The sequence below is a fragment of the Ricinus communis genome, chromosome 1, assembly GCF_019578655.1.
Source record: "Ricinus communis isolate WT05 ecotype wild-type chromosome 1, ASM1957865v1, whole genome shotgun sequence".
Taxonomy (NCBI): domain Eukaryota; kingdom Viridiplantae; phylum Streptophyta; class Magnoliopsida; order Malpighiales; family Euphorbiaceae; genus Ricinus; species Ricinus communis.
Genome location: NC_063256.1, coordinates 9,428,410 through 9,443,466, shown reverse-complemented (window position 1 = coordinate 9,443,466; position 15,057 = coordinate 9,428,410). Strand labels below are relative to the sequence as shown.

The window sequence follows — 15,057 nt, the reverse complement described above, 5'->3', positions numbered from 1 at the left end:
GAACTTTTAAGATTTAGACCCAACTAGCAAAAAAGCAAGGATCAGGACATGAACGTACAATGACCAAAAGTGTAAGGGACCGGCGAAGGAAGCTCGACACATCATCAGTAGCTCAATTACCATCTTGCTTCTAGATATGGAGCAAAAAAAAAAAAGGATAATACTATCAATATGGTAAGAAACGACTTTTTCTAAACCTCAATTGCACCTCTAGCAGTTTCCATTCTCTCTGATCCACATCTACCTGGTGATGAACTCTCATAGAATACCGGTGGGCTCAAGAGGTGAATGCAACCACACTGTCAATACTTGTAGTAACCAGAGCAATAAACCCTTGCATTACAAAAACACAAAAGAGCCAGCAATAGATCTATTTAGAATATCGTAGCACCAACAAGATTTACATTACAAAATAAAGATGAATAATAAGAAAGAAGGCCATAAAAATAAAAAAAGAGGCTGACGGTGGATAAATCCACCAACAGCCGCCTAAGACTTGAAAAGAATAATGTCGTTGAATTGTAACTATTTTAAGCCTTATCGGTAATGTTGTTTTTTCCTAATTGAAATGGTGATTTCTAGACATCAATACAAATATAGTTTAGTACGGTGGGGTGTAGATTTCTTTACTTCTAAGAGTTGGATCATGTAAACCATTAAAGTTTTACCAACACGGCAACGTGACAATACAACAAAAGAAAAAAAAAAGTATACAACGCGCAATTTAATTTGTTTGGATTTACTTCTTTTTTGGAAATAATAATCTGTTTGAGTTCAATTTCATCACTTCTGGCCCAAAGCTTACAAGCAATAAATTCACTTTGTATTACAATCACTTCATCACCCTTTTTCTTAGCACAAATCATTTGCACCTAAACATTCTATCAACATATAATCTTATAAAAGTTCAAAAAAAAAAAAAACCGCTAAGCTCAATGCAATTTATATTATATATCAAATTTTTATTTTAAAAAATTATATAATAATATAATAGTTTGATTTTTTTTATTTTTTAAATATAAATTAAAGAGTGACTTTAACTTTATATATGAAAACTTAATTTTACTATTTATTTTATATTTAATAAATATATTACAAGTCTTTGTATATTTGATTAATTGATTTTTGTAATTTTTATTTTTTATTGTTAATATTTATAAAAAAAATAAAATATAAAAAATTTATTAATTTTAAATAAAAAATTTAATTTTTTATATTTAAATATCTCGTAAACTGTTTTTTATTATAAAAATCTTGCTGATGCTTTTATACTATATAAGAAGAAACTTTTGTAAAATTAAATCAAATTGTTTATCATAAAATCAAATCCAAACCAATAGTAACATAGCTGTCTAAAATAAATTCCTAAAAAGAAGACTTTAATCAAACACAAACTGCTAATTGATTGGCCATTAGAAGGACAATAAATCCGTTGGAAGACTCATCAGCCTGGTTTATAGCGTGTGAACTAAATGCTTTGCAGTACTGATACAACGGGAGCAAACGCGTTGCCGTATTTTTCATCCGTAAAACAAACGTATTGCCGTATTAGTATCGCGTACAGAATACGCCTGCCAATTTAACAATTGCGTAAATTAAAAGCACCGACTAGCTATCGCTGCTTAAATCAAATGCAGAGTTTGACTCTTCCCGTTCCTAGTCCCTCTCTATAAAAGCATAACCCTGTCGTATAAATTCAAAATGCTTGGCACTGTTTGCAAATCTCTGTGTCGGTCTAGTTCTCCGTCTCCGATTTTTTATCATCAATAATCGAGAAGCATGTAAGAATGGCCCGCGCTAATAAATTTAGAGAATCTGTTTGGCCATTAGAATCTGAAGTTAATCCTGGGTCTAATCTTCTTTCGCCGGTGAGATTTACGTAGAACCAGTAAAAAAATAAAAACCTAACTCTAAATTCGTTCTTCACATCTTTCTGATTTTTTTCCCTGTTTCCTTGTTTCGTTTGGATTACAACAAGTTGTAAATTGACGGGGCAAAAATTTTGAAGAAGGGGAAAATCAGATAGAAAAGAAGGGCAAATAAAGATTTTGAAACGCCATGGATTTTATGTGTAGCACTACTGCCAAGTTACGTGCATCCTCCAAGACTATTAGATAATCCTGGCTGGCTTTGATTGGAATGGATAAATTGATACACTTTATATTGTGAAAGAACCCCAATTTTTTTCAAAATGGTGCAGATTGCTGAACATTCCAGTCCTTCAAAAAGGAAGATAAAATCGTCATTTTGAACGTCCCTTGAATCCTTAATGTGCACAGGTCCTTATTAAAGAACATGCACATCTTTAGCTATTACATGACAAGAAAAAAGGGTATCATTTTCCATCAGGAGACTTTGGCAGTCTTGTTTTGGCGATTCGTGAGCCTATAAGCAGACTTTGGCAGATTAGGCTTCGTCATGTATTTCGAGAAGCTAACCAGTGTGCTGATTGGTTGGCTGGCCAAACTTATTGGAAGGCTTTTGGTATCGAGTTGCTTTATTAGATGCCTGTTGGTCTCTAGCTTTTGCTGTTTAGTGATGCTGCTGGCATCAGTCTTGTCTGTGCTTACTGAAAAAGAACAAGGACTTTAAAACTATGACTTGTTGGAAGGAATTTAAAATTATTTGAATACTAAAATTCTCGCAAACATTGTTTCTTTACGTAGACACAGAATATGCAATTAAGGATGAAAAGAAAAAGGAAAGAACAACAATGTGTCAGTTTCTTTGAATGGTCGCACCGTGAGAATTGACTTCAGCTCAAGAACTCTACAAGGATTTGGATTTTGTACTGGGAATGTGTTTTTCATGAAAACCCATAAAGCCATAACTTCAGAACTCTTTTATCGTCTTTAAATTGCTTTCTAAAGCACATAATTCCTGATGTTTATTATCCTATGCAATAATTGGTTTATCCCTATTGGTAAATCTTCAGGAACATCATCTTATAAGCAAGGTGCTTTGGAGACACCAGTTACAAAGGTCTATCTTCATTATGCTGTTTAGTTCTTTTAGCTCATTTGTATACTTGAGAGCATCACATACCTGGCCTCTAGCGGACTTTTTTTTGAGTGGCAGAGTGGAGAATTTTATGCAGTTAATACTTCGTTGCTGAATCCAAAGCTTCATACTATAGAATTTGTCTGAAAGATGGCAACTCCAATTGGTGGTTGGTTGTTTCCTTCAGCTCTTACTTTTTGCTAAATATGGTTTCTGAATTCTGATGAATCTTTCACATGATGAAATTGAACAATGGTAATTTCCGAGTTGATTACCTGATCATGACGAAAATACTATCGATTCACCTGTATCGAAGGATCCGATATAACACAAGGCATATCTAGAAAACAAAGGTGCTTCTCTTTACCACGCACTTTCATATTTCATTGTGGCACTTTTGGTTGCTCTCACATTATCTGTTAGGTACCTTTGCTTTCATCATACCCACTGCATAATCTGTCAAGTAATTTGCTGAACCCTTCTAATCTTTTTAATGTTACATGAACTGACTACGCTGTTGTTCAGTGATACAAATCTTGAGAATCTCTTGGGTCTATAACTTGCTGATCAGCAATCTGGAGTTTGAAATGTTCCACCTTCACTGGCTTATTTTTATAAATATTTGCTTCCTCTTTATTGTGTTGAGGGGTAAATTTCTTTTCTAAATGATCTTTCAGCTTATTACAGTTAACTATCAAGAGTTGTCATGTTGCACTGACATTTGTAGCCTCCTAAGTCTGCAATCACCTTGAGCTTATGTAGGCTGCTTGGCCACCATATGGAGCCTTAAGTGTCCATAATTAGTATTGGAAAAGTTCCATTTTCTTATATGTTCGAGTGTTCTTTGCTACTAAGTCTGTCTGTTTAACTTTTATAGTTTCTAACTTTGACAAGTAATGTGCTTGTGCTAATAATGGGAGAATTTCTGGGAACTGAGGCTTCTTTTTTGACAATTGTGACTTGTGAAATTATATCTTCATCAAAAACAGTTTGCAATACTTTGTGGTATGTTTAAGTGGAAGTGGCTAGCAGCAAGCAAGAATCTTGACCAGTAATAATAATACAATTGGTAATGGTGCAGACATTATATCATGCTACGGGCCATATATACACTTGCATGTATTTGATGCATAGATCATAAAAGCAATACTTTTGAGTCTTGTGCAGGTAATAGAGACCAGCACCCTACCCATGAGCTCCTTGTTGGTTGAGACCCTCCTCCTCTTGACTGGGCCAAGTTAAATTTTGGTGGAGGGGTGTGTGGCTCTTGTGCAGTTGCTGGTGGGTTGCTTCGAAACCAATTGGGAGAGTGGATTGCTCGGTTTTCTCAAAGCATTGGTGATTTCTCTGTTTCCAAGTCTGAGCTTCGGGGCTTATTTTCGGGTTTTAAATCTTGTTAGCTCTTTGGGTTTGGGGGAGTTTGTGTGGAATTGGACTCCAAAGCTGTCGTTGATAGTTTATCGCAAGAGGTTGGTGATGATCCTTCTTGTTGCAGTCTTGTTTTGGTGATTTGTGAGCTCATAAGCAGACCTTGGCAGTTTAGGTATCCTCATGTATCTCGAGAAGCTAATCAGTATGCTGATTGGTTGGCTGGCCAAGCTTATGGGAGGGCTGTTGGTATCGAGTTGCTTTATTAGATGCCTGTTGTTCTTGAGCTTTTGCTATTTAGTGATGTTGTTGGCATCAGTTTTGTTTGTGCTTATCAAAAAAAGAACAAGGACATTAAAATTATGACTTGTTGGAAGGAAGGGATTTAAAAGAATATATGAATAGTAAAATTCTCTCAAACATTGTTTCTTTACGTGGATACAGAATGTGCAGTTAAGGATGAAAAGAAAAAGGAAAGAATAGAGATGTGTCAGTTTCTTTGAATGGTCGCAATGTGAGAATTGGACTTCAGCTCAAGAACTGTACAAGGATTTAGATTCTTCACTAGGGATGTGTTTTTCATGGAAACCCGTATAGCCATAACTTCAGAACTCTTTTATTGTCTTTGAATTGCTTTCTAAAGCACTCAATTCCTGTGCAGCAATTGGTTTATCCCTACTGATAAATCTTCAGGAACAACATCTTATAAGCAAGGTGCATTGGAGACATCATTTGCAAAGGTCTATCTTCATTATGCTGTTTAGTTCTTTTAGTTCATTTGTATACTTGAGAGCATCACATACCTAGCCTCTAGCTGACTTTTTTTTTAGAGGCATAGTGGAGAATTCTATGTAATTAATATTGCGGTGCAGGATCCTAAGCTTCGTGCTATAGAATTTGTTCTGAAAGATGGCTGCTCCAATAGATGGTTGGTTGTTTCCTTCAGCTCTTACTTTTTGCTAAATATGATTTCTGGAGTGTTTTTGAATTCTGACGAATCTTTCACAGGATGAAGTTGAACAATGGCAATTCCCGAGTTGATCTACCTAATCATGATGAAAATACTATCCATCCACCTGTATCAAAGGATCTGATACAACACAAGGTATATCTAATCTGGGAAAGCAAAGACAGACGAGTGAGCACTGCAGAACAACAAAAGGTGCTTCTTTTTACTATGCACCTTGGTATCTCATAGTTTGAAACAGGAGCCTGTGGCTTGGAGCATCTAACATGAGCATTACATCACATTCTGTTATGTCTATAAAAACAGCCCCTTTATTGGACAGCTGTCCATGCGTTTGCTATTTTACCAACCACAAGTAGAATTGTGGAATTAATCTGTCAAACATTTACCAACCTCATAATATCATGTGTAATTTCATTTTTGTTTTTGTTACAATCCTATTTGTGGAGGCAGGTAGCATAAGGAATTATGTACTATTTGTACAATGATATATATTTATTCCTTATTAAGTTAAGGTCATGATTTGTATATTCTTCCACAAATATCTGTCATATTGGCATTTTTTGTTATTGTCATTATTTTCCTTTTCTGTGCACTGTTTTCACTATTTGTTACGGTTTGTATGTTTGCAGCATGATTATGATGATGCTATGAGAGCGCTCCAAAATCAGCTGATTAGAGGAACTTTTTTGAATGACTTACAGAGTAGTTGCATATCTGCAAGTACCAATACCAAAGCACTCAATACTAGTAAGGGGGCAATCTAGTTGTGTACCTTCTTCATATTATAGAAGACGTCATATGGATCAGTGATTGCATAAGCATTCTGTGGGCCATGAAAGAAGCACCAATATGCCATTTTCTGCTTTTATGGATCTTATACAGAAAACTACTGGAGGAGATAAAATAGTTACAAGGAAAAGTCATCACATCAGTAACTATGAGATATGGTCAGTATCCTTTGAATGAGAGATTTTGTGTTATTTTTAGAGAGGAGAATACTGGTGCTGGGGATTCATTTCCATTGGACATGTCTAACTATTTGATACCAGGTAACAGAAGCATGGTTCATAAGATGGCATTATCATATTTTGGATTTTACGTTTATGAAGTTGACATTTAAAAAGGACATTTTTATTATGAAAGAGAATTCATCACTACTGGTGCATAATGTATGCTCAAACACCAACTTTTTGAAGAGGATATAGATTATTGTACATGCTTCTTAGTAACAGATGGATTTCAGCTCCATTTACTAATTGGATGAAATTACTCCCTTATTGTACAACCCCCTTATATTTGATGTACCATAGATATGTATATCCAATTGTTCATTTCCATCACCTTAAAAACAGAACAGTAATCCCAGCATTTGAACTCTCCCGAGTCCTTGATGTCCACAGGTCCTATATTGGTAGCTATGAACTCAAAAGGACTACTTTTCTCCATTAGGGTGTGTCAAAGTTATCCCCATGGAATGGTTGGTGAGTTTCTTGCTTCTTTACATTTTAGATCTCGTCATAGAAAAACTGAAAGTCATCGTGTTCATATTTACCTTGCTCTTCTCCAATATATGGATGCCACTTTCCTCATGTCGGTTTTCCTCGCTGTTCATGGGCTCTACCATCAAGCATATTGCCTGAAAAATCAAAGCTTCTTGCTAATGCATGTCAAACTTATTTCACAGAAATATCAACAGGGAAAGGATAATTTCAGGTAGTTATCAGAACCAAGGTTTCTTGATAGATCTGTGCTTCTTTCTCTTCAATAATCTCATTCCCAGTAACGTCCTCAAACTTAATTCTTTGAACTAACTCCTATCAATACTCCCACTAAGAAGAAAAAAGAGAGCTTGTAGATATCAATCTGCAGCAAAGAAGTTTCTTCGGTATCCAATTTGTGATCTGGACAGATGGATCTTGGATAAAAAGTAATCGGGCAAATTTTGTTGTTCCCCTCAAATCAAACAATCCAAGTGATAAGGTACTGCTCATTCATTGATCTTCAACTAACAGCACTTATACTTGCCAGTTAAATCCATACAGCCGCATAGAAGAGAAAGGAAAAAGTTAAAAATAAAAGTGAAAAGGTATGGATCCTTGTGATAAGAAGAATTTGTAGATCCTCATGGCATGATAACATCGTGGCACTAAGCCTTGTTATCAATTGCTATGTTTCTATCAATTGTATTATTAACAGTGAAATTTTTCTTCAGACATCAAGAGCATGAAATTGAGGCAATGACCAACTGCTGAGGAAATAATTCTTTCAAGCTGACAACAATAACATTTTGATCTCACAAATTCACTGAAAATACAGATGAATAAAATGGAAAAAAGGTTCCACTCAGAAATAAGTCTTTATTACTTACTTTATTTTTGTTAATAGTGATGGTGGTCTAATGAAATATCATGTGATTCAGAGTCTTTTAATGTGCATGTGTTTGTGGAGGGGTGTGAGGTCATTGATTTTATGTGCAAGCTATCAAATGGTTACTTGATGAAATATATCCTAGAGAAAATGAGGCTGACAGCTCATTGATGCACAGGTTAGGTTAAGATATGATGCCAAGAATGTTGTTAATGCATTGAATAAACTGGATTCACAGGAGTAAACTAGCATTTTATTTGTTACTTGAATATATGCCATTGAAACAGAGTAATAAGAAAATGTCAACTTAGCATGGAAAAGCAAGTAAACCATTTGCTATGCTTCTTCATGTGTTTGTGCACACAGGTTCAACATTGTAACGGAATTGATGGAGCATTGTAAATTTGAAGGGGAATCAGGCCTTATAGGCATATTGGTGTGGTTGAGGTTCATGGCATGAAGGCATCTCACAAGGAACAAAAAATACAATGTCAAACCTAGGTAAACTTTTACCCTTAGATCTGATGAACTGACAGATCTTGCCTCCTGGTATTAGGTCTCTTCTATAAATTCTGATGCATTCTTGTTCATGTGCTTGTCTGGAAAATAACAATAACACAGTAACAAAAGAAGAAGATGACAAATGAGAACTAAAAGCTCTAATCAAAGATTCAGGAACCTGGCATAATTGGCTTTTCATCGTTTTTTACTTGATTACTTAAAATTTATTTTAGATGTTTCTCTATCCATTGTTCCATTTTAGGATTTGTTTCTATTATTTTGTTGGCTAAGTTTATCATGTTATGCCCTTTCCATCAGTTCATTGCAGTTGGAAATTCCTTTTAGGACTGTTATATTAGGCAGAAGGAAAGTATACTTCAGATCAGCCACCTTATAATTCATTATGGCATTAAGAATCTACATCTGTAATTCTCTGTTACATCTATAATCTTTGCTATGTTATTAGAATAGATTTGTATAGCCAATAATTGGGGAAGAGAGCCTTCACCCAAATAACTGCAGATATGTGGAATTTATGTCCTCCTCTAGCTGGTGCAGTATTCTATGTTTGACATCTGCAGTATTTTGTCCCTCGTCAAAAGTTCACATTTAAACTTTTTTTACTGTTTTATTGGTGGCAAATTAGGAATTAGTCGCAGATGGTAATTTTACGAGTGGTTTAACCAAACATATTCCAATTAGGAAAACTATTTTTTCAGAAACATTTTCTCTTTGTGGTATTCCACCCTTCGCCTGTTTTTGGCACAAAGATGAAATTCTTAATGATAGTTGGTTCCACCGGTTCTCGCAATAATAAATATAATGTTGCCATCACTATATGCAGCATGAATATGCTCACATTTGGACAAGGGTTTATGAAAATTTTGTTATTGACTGGATAAAACCCTGTCTGCATCTGTTGGCATTTGCATCATTTTTGTTTCCTGCACTCAGCTTTTGTATATGTACTAAGGATAGATTTTACTGATATACTTGTTTATGCAGACATGATGCAGAGAGTTTAATTTATGTGGTGACGGTGCCTTATGTCACAGTGTTTTACTTGTTATAATTACCTTGTCTCTACAGTGAAATCAGTGAAGCTCAGGATAAGTTCACCAATTTACTTCAAAACATATACCTGTGCCAGCCGAAAGATAGAGAAATTATGAGACTAATAATGCTGTGTGTTGGATGCGGCGGTCAAGGTGATGTTGGGCAGAGAATCCATGATAAAATACTAGTGATTTAGGTATGTTTATTCTATTCATTGCAGAGGTTTCTTGTCTTGTATCAGCTTGTAAAAAACAATTACCACCTTGTTTCTCCATCTACAGAGAAACAATGATTGCTAGACTGACATGATGGATGAATGGCATCAAAAGTTTCAAAATAACAGTATCCCAGATGATGTGATGATTTGTGAGGTATGATGATATATGAATTTCTATTATATAAGAGTAATCAGCATTCTACCAAATTGGCATGGATTCAGTCATGAGATTGAGTAATCACCCATTGGATAGCAGACCATTGGTTTATTTTAGAATTGTAGGCATATTATTCAAGATAAATACGTATTAGTCTATTTGATTTATAACTTCTATATATTTTGCCTCTGGCATATTAGTTACAATTAGTTCTAAATATAGATACAGGTATTATTATTATTGAAAAGCTTCTGGCCCTTGTTTTCTGCAATGTCAAGTCTGACTCTAAGATTAGACTCCATTCTTATATCAACCAATCCATTCCAACATTAGGTCAAGTTTTTATTCCAAATGGAAATCTGAAAAGCTTGTTCGTTCGTTTAATATTTTAAAGCTCATGCTTCAAATTTAACCATTCATTTATTTGTTCCATTTTAACAGGCATTTTTAAATTAGGGTAAAGTTCAAAAAACTACCACGTGGTCTAACGCTTTTACACTTAAAGGACATATATATTCTTTTATCAAATGAGTAATATGTGTTTTATTTTTTAAGCATTTTTTATGTACATTTAATATTTTTCTCATTTTTTAGATTATAAATATTAATATAAATATAAATTTTTAATAACATAAGTATTCTTAAGTAATTTAGCATCCAATTTGATATTTTATAATCATAACAAACTGTTAAAACATAATTTTTTTTTATTTTAATCAAATTTAAAAATAATATTTTAAATAAAATTTTAATATATTTATAAATTCTATAATACATTGTTAGATATTATATTTCTTATAAAATTATAATTTATTAATAGCTCATATTATATATATGTAAAACTATATAAAAAATAAATATAAATATGTATCTAAAAAATGCTAAAAAAATAAAGCACGTGGAACTCTTTTGATAAAAAAAATATATTTTTTCCTTGAGTAAAAAAGTGTCAAAGCTTGTACCCTTTAAATTATATAAGGTGTGGCTTTAGAGCTGATGCTTATCGGCAAACAGCAAATGATCTGACAAAAGAAACGCTTGCAAGTTATGACCGTCCAATTGTGTCGGAGCTTCATTTCAATACTGCTGCTAAAGAAGGTCTCATTTGTGAGTACTTGAGGACATTAAAGGTATCCTGTTGAGTATTTCTCTTCCGTCGCCTATTTTTCTAGTCATCATGACTCTCTTGTCATGATTATTTTTTTAATGTCTTAATACTACCTTTTTTTCCTGTAAAGCTTATGTGTTTCTAGTTTGCTGAACACTAAAGATTTGAGATTAAGGAACAATGATTTATTTTATGTTAGTCATAACCCTCATAAATATGCTTTTAGAAGTTGGCAAAGCTTTATGCAATTGTACTTACCATTTTTACCTCTATTTTGTAGCTTAGTATGTAAAGCTTATATATTGGATTAATATCTTCGAGATGACCTAACTAGAAAATGATTATAAATCCAAGAACATCATGTTTTTGCACAACTATATTATCTAGATACAAATCCAATAAAATTTTGGTCCAATGTGTTCTTCATCACAGACACGGATGCCAATATTTTGTATTTGTTATTCACTATTCTAGCATGCTATGGACTTTGTCTTATTTTTTCAATTTGATCCATGTGTACATTATGTATGAGAATGCCTCTTAATGAGTCTCACTGCTTATATCAAAATGCTTTAGGCTGTTCACTCAGGTGTTAACTTTGAATCTGCCATGAAACTTGTTTGGGTCCTTCTAAGGTGAGGTATTTTTATATTTAATGAACTTCCCAGATTTCCTGCCTTATTTTTCTTATTGTTCTTCTGCGATTTTGAATTTGGTAGCAGCTTCAGTCATTTGCTTTTTCTACCTATGATTCAGGGCTAACAATTTCACAAGTTCATGCAGATTTACTTTTGTTGGTGTCGGTGTGCGGTCCCTAAAATTAAGGGTAAGTGTCACTTATTTTAATTTGAGATCACCTATGTATATAAGATCTTTATTTTCACGACTTTTGGTTTTTCTGACTGCTTAGGTTTATGTATATCTATAAATTTTGTATTTCCTGTAATATCTGAATCATATTTTGTGCTTTCAAATTTTAGGAGAATTTAAGCTAATTCAAATATTGATTCACTGTTGGAGGTTATATATTGCAACGAAGTCGTAAGTTATTTGTTTAAGCTTAAAGAAGTGATCTTATATGGTTTAATATTATTTTTAGAAACTGTTGAAATCTTGTATTGCTTCGTCTTGTTTTGCTCACGTCAATTGAGAGAGCAAAAGATTTACTATTCCTTTGATCTTGCTTTGGATTCGGCAGTTAGAACAATAATGGATAGCCGAATGAAGCATCTCAGCTTTGACCAGCTGCAAGTAAATTTTCAATTATGTGCCTAAATATTTTGTTGGACAAATTAGCTTCTAATACTTCATAGGGTAAAGTTCAAAAAACTAAAATGTGGTTTGACGTTTTTTCATTTGAGGGATGGATATTTTTCGTATTAAACGAGTTTTAAGTGCTTCATTTTCTTAGCATTTTTTAGATATATATTTATATTTTTATTATTTTTTAAATAATTTGCATATATATAATATGAGCTATTACTAAATTATGATTTTATAAGTAATGTAGCATTTAACGATATATTATAAAACATAGATATATTAAAATTTCATTTAAAATATTATTTTTAAATTTGATTAAAATAAAAAATATATATATGTTTTAACAATTTGTTATGATTATAAATTATCTAATCAGATATTAAATTATTTAAAAATACTTATATTATTAAAATTTATATTTCTAGTAATATTTATGATCTAAAAAATGATAAAAATATTAAATATATTTAAAAATGTTTAAAAAATAAAACATATATTATTTTTTTGATACAAAAATATATTTGTCTATAAAAGGGTCAAATTAAGTAATAATTTTTAACTTTATCCTTATATATATATATATGCAACAAAAAGAAATATGTTTGCAGGAAATAAGATTTCATTTTATATTTGTTGTATTTGTAAATAGGTCTCCGTAGGGAAGATCGAAGGGTATCCCTGAAGATAGATGTCGGTCGCCAACATATATTGAGCTGAAAGAATAAGAGATCAAATATGTACAGTGGGCACTACGAGTAAAGGCTGTTCTTGATGGACTGCAGCCAATACTTGCTGGTAGGTCCCGGATTTACTAGAAAAGAATACAGCCTGGTGCACAAAATCTTAGTAATTTGCTTGGTATTGGAAATCAGTGGTAAGTTAAGCTTGACATGTATGAAGGTTCCTGACTGATATCTTAATTGTATTATTTTATTAATTATTTAATAAAGAATATTGAACTAAAATTTCCATGTTAATAAAGAAGTGTAAAGAAAGTTAAAAGTTCAATATTTTAGTTTTAATGGTTTTTAAAAAAAAAATTAATATAATACTTTTAATAGTAATCTTATTATAATTAAATAAAATATATTTTTATTTGTCAAAGAAAAATAATAAAAATGATATAAAGAGATGAATTTTAAATTTTCATGATAAAAAGGAGTAAAATATTAAATAGTAAATAATCCTACTATAGTGATAATGAATATATAAATTAATATATCAATAAATTAAAATAAGAAGTATCATACTTTTATTTTTTGACTTCAATTTTTACAGAAAATATTGAGTTATTTGAACTTTAACTAAGTGTATATATATATAGTGATATAGTATTCTTATAGAATTAGGAATATAAAAAAAATTGATAGGATTGGGATTGAATTAAATTAATAATTAATTAATTCTATTAGGAGAAAGATTAGTAATGAATAATTAATTCTATGAATATTTTAGTAAGTTTTAAAGTTCTCCTTCCCTTTCCATGTTTTAAATTTATTATGTATATCTAAAATAATTGAATTTTTAGCTAAAGAGTATTTCTAATTAATAACATCACAAGTAGAAATTGTGAAAGAAATATGCAAGATTTTGATAGAAATTAATGAGTGATCATGTTTGAATCTTTTATCTAATGCATAAAAGAAATGGGTAAAGTTTAAAAAACAATATTGTGGTTTGACATTTTTACATTTAAGGGATAGAAGTATTTTTAATATCAAATGAGTAACATGTATTTTTTTAAGATGTTTTTTTCATTTCTTAGATTATAAATATTTGATAAGATAATTATTTTTAATTAATTTAGCATCCAATTAGATATTTTATGTAAAAAAATTATTAAAATATATATCTTTAAAATAAAATTTTAATATATTTATGAATTATGTGATGCATTATTAAATGTCACATTTCTTATAAAATTATAATTTAGTAATAGTTCATATTAAATACATGCAAAACCATGTAAAAAATAATAAAGATATAAATATGTACCTAAAATATGCTAAGAGAATAAAACATGTGGTACTCCTTTGACACAAAAAATATCTATGTCCTTCAAGTGAAAAAGTGTCAAAGCACAATATAGTTTTTTGAACTTTACCCTAAATAATTATTAAAAGAAAATACTTCTAATGCTTTACTAGTAGTAAGCTCTCAAATCATCTGAATTCCATAAGTGAGGGAATACTTTGCCTGAACCGTCTTCCTCCAAACCTTAGCACTTTAGTGATCTTGTAGGGACCTTACTAGTTAGGCTGTAATTTATTGACTTCGGTATTGCCTTCAGATATTTCAATCTTTCTGAGGACTAGATCGCCTTTTTAGAAAATTCACTATTTGACTCGACGATTATAATACAACACCATCTTTTGTTTATAAGCTATTAATCTCTTGTTCACTTGATTCCTTTTTTCCTCGAGCATGTCTAGGTTGATCCTAAGCTCTAGTAACTGATTTGTTTAGATCCCCTTTTCAATTCTATAACTGGACATCCTGATCTCCATTGAAATCATTGCTTTTGATTTATAAGTAAGGAAGAAAGGTATTTCCCCTGTTGTTTCTCTAAAGGCGGTTCGGTAGCTCCAAAACATGTGATATAACTCTTCAACCCATATGCCATTTTGATCGTCCAACCTTTTTCTAATCCTCGAAGGATGATCCTATTATCCGTTTTTGTTTGCCTATTCGTTTGGGAGTGAGCAACAGAGGTGAACTTTCGGTCGATCTTGTAATCTTTGCAAAGGGATATGAATTGCTTGGAATCGAACTACTTTCTATTATCGAAAATGACCACTTGGGTATACCGAACCTGCATAATGTAGGTTAAAGGTTCTGCTTCAATCCATTTGGTGAGGTAGTCAATATCTACCATAAGGAACTTGGATGAACTGACTGAAGGAGATATTGATCCCTATTGGAAGAAAGGCCAATTGTAGTAATAGGGGATGAGCTTTCTAGAGGGTGATCTTAGTATTGGCGGGTGCTATTGACATAGTTAACCTTGTCGAACCAAATCTTTAGCTTTTCTTTTATTATAGGCCAATAAT

At 32.1% G+C, this 15,057-nt stretch overlaps 1 protein-coding gene across 1 annotated transcript; it reads left to right on the top strand.

Annotated features, from left to right (window-relative positions):
* The first annotated feature begins 4,551 nt into the window (after positions 1–4,551).
* Positions 4,552–13,015, top strand: LOC8270819 (alpha-glucan water dikinase 2). The gene is given in 14 exon segments (XM_048372631.1): positions 4,552–4,613; positions 5,030–5,108; positions 5,199–5,296; positions 5,377–5,530; positions 5,968–6,087; positions 6,089–6,289; positions 6,691–6,703; positions 7,817–7,883; positions 8,072–8,206; positions 9,296–9,458; positions 9,544–9,633; positions 11,321–11,379; positions 11,501–11,570; positions 12,657–13,015. Coding segments are annotated over 14 exon segments (1,344 nt in total). The 3' UTR covers positions 12,690–13,015.
* The last annotated feature ends 2,042 nt before the right edge of the window (positions 13,016–15,057 follow it).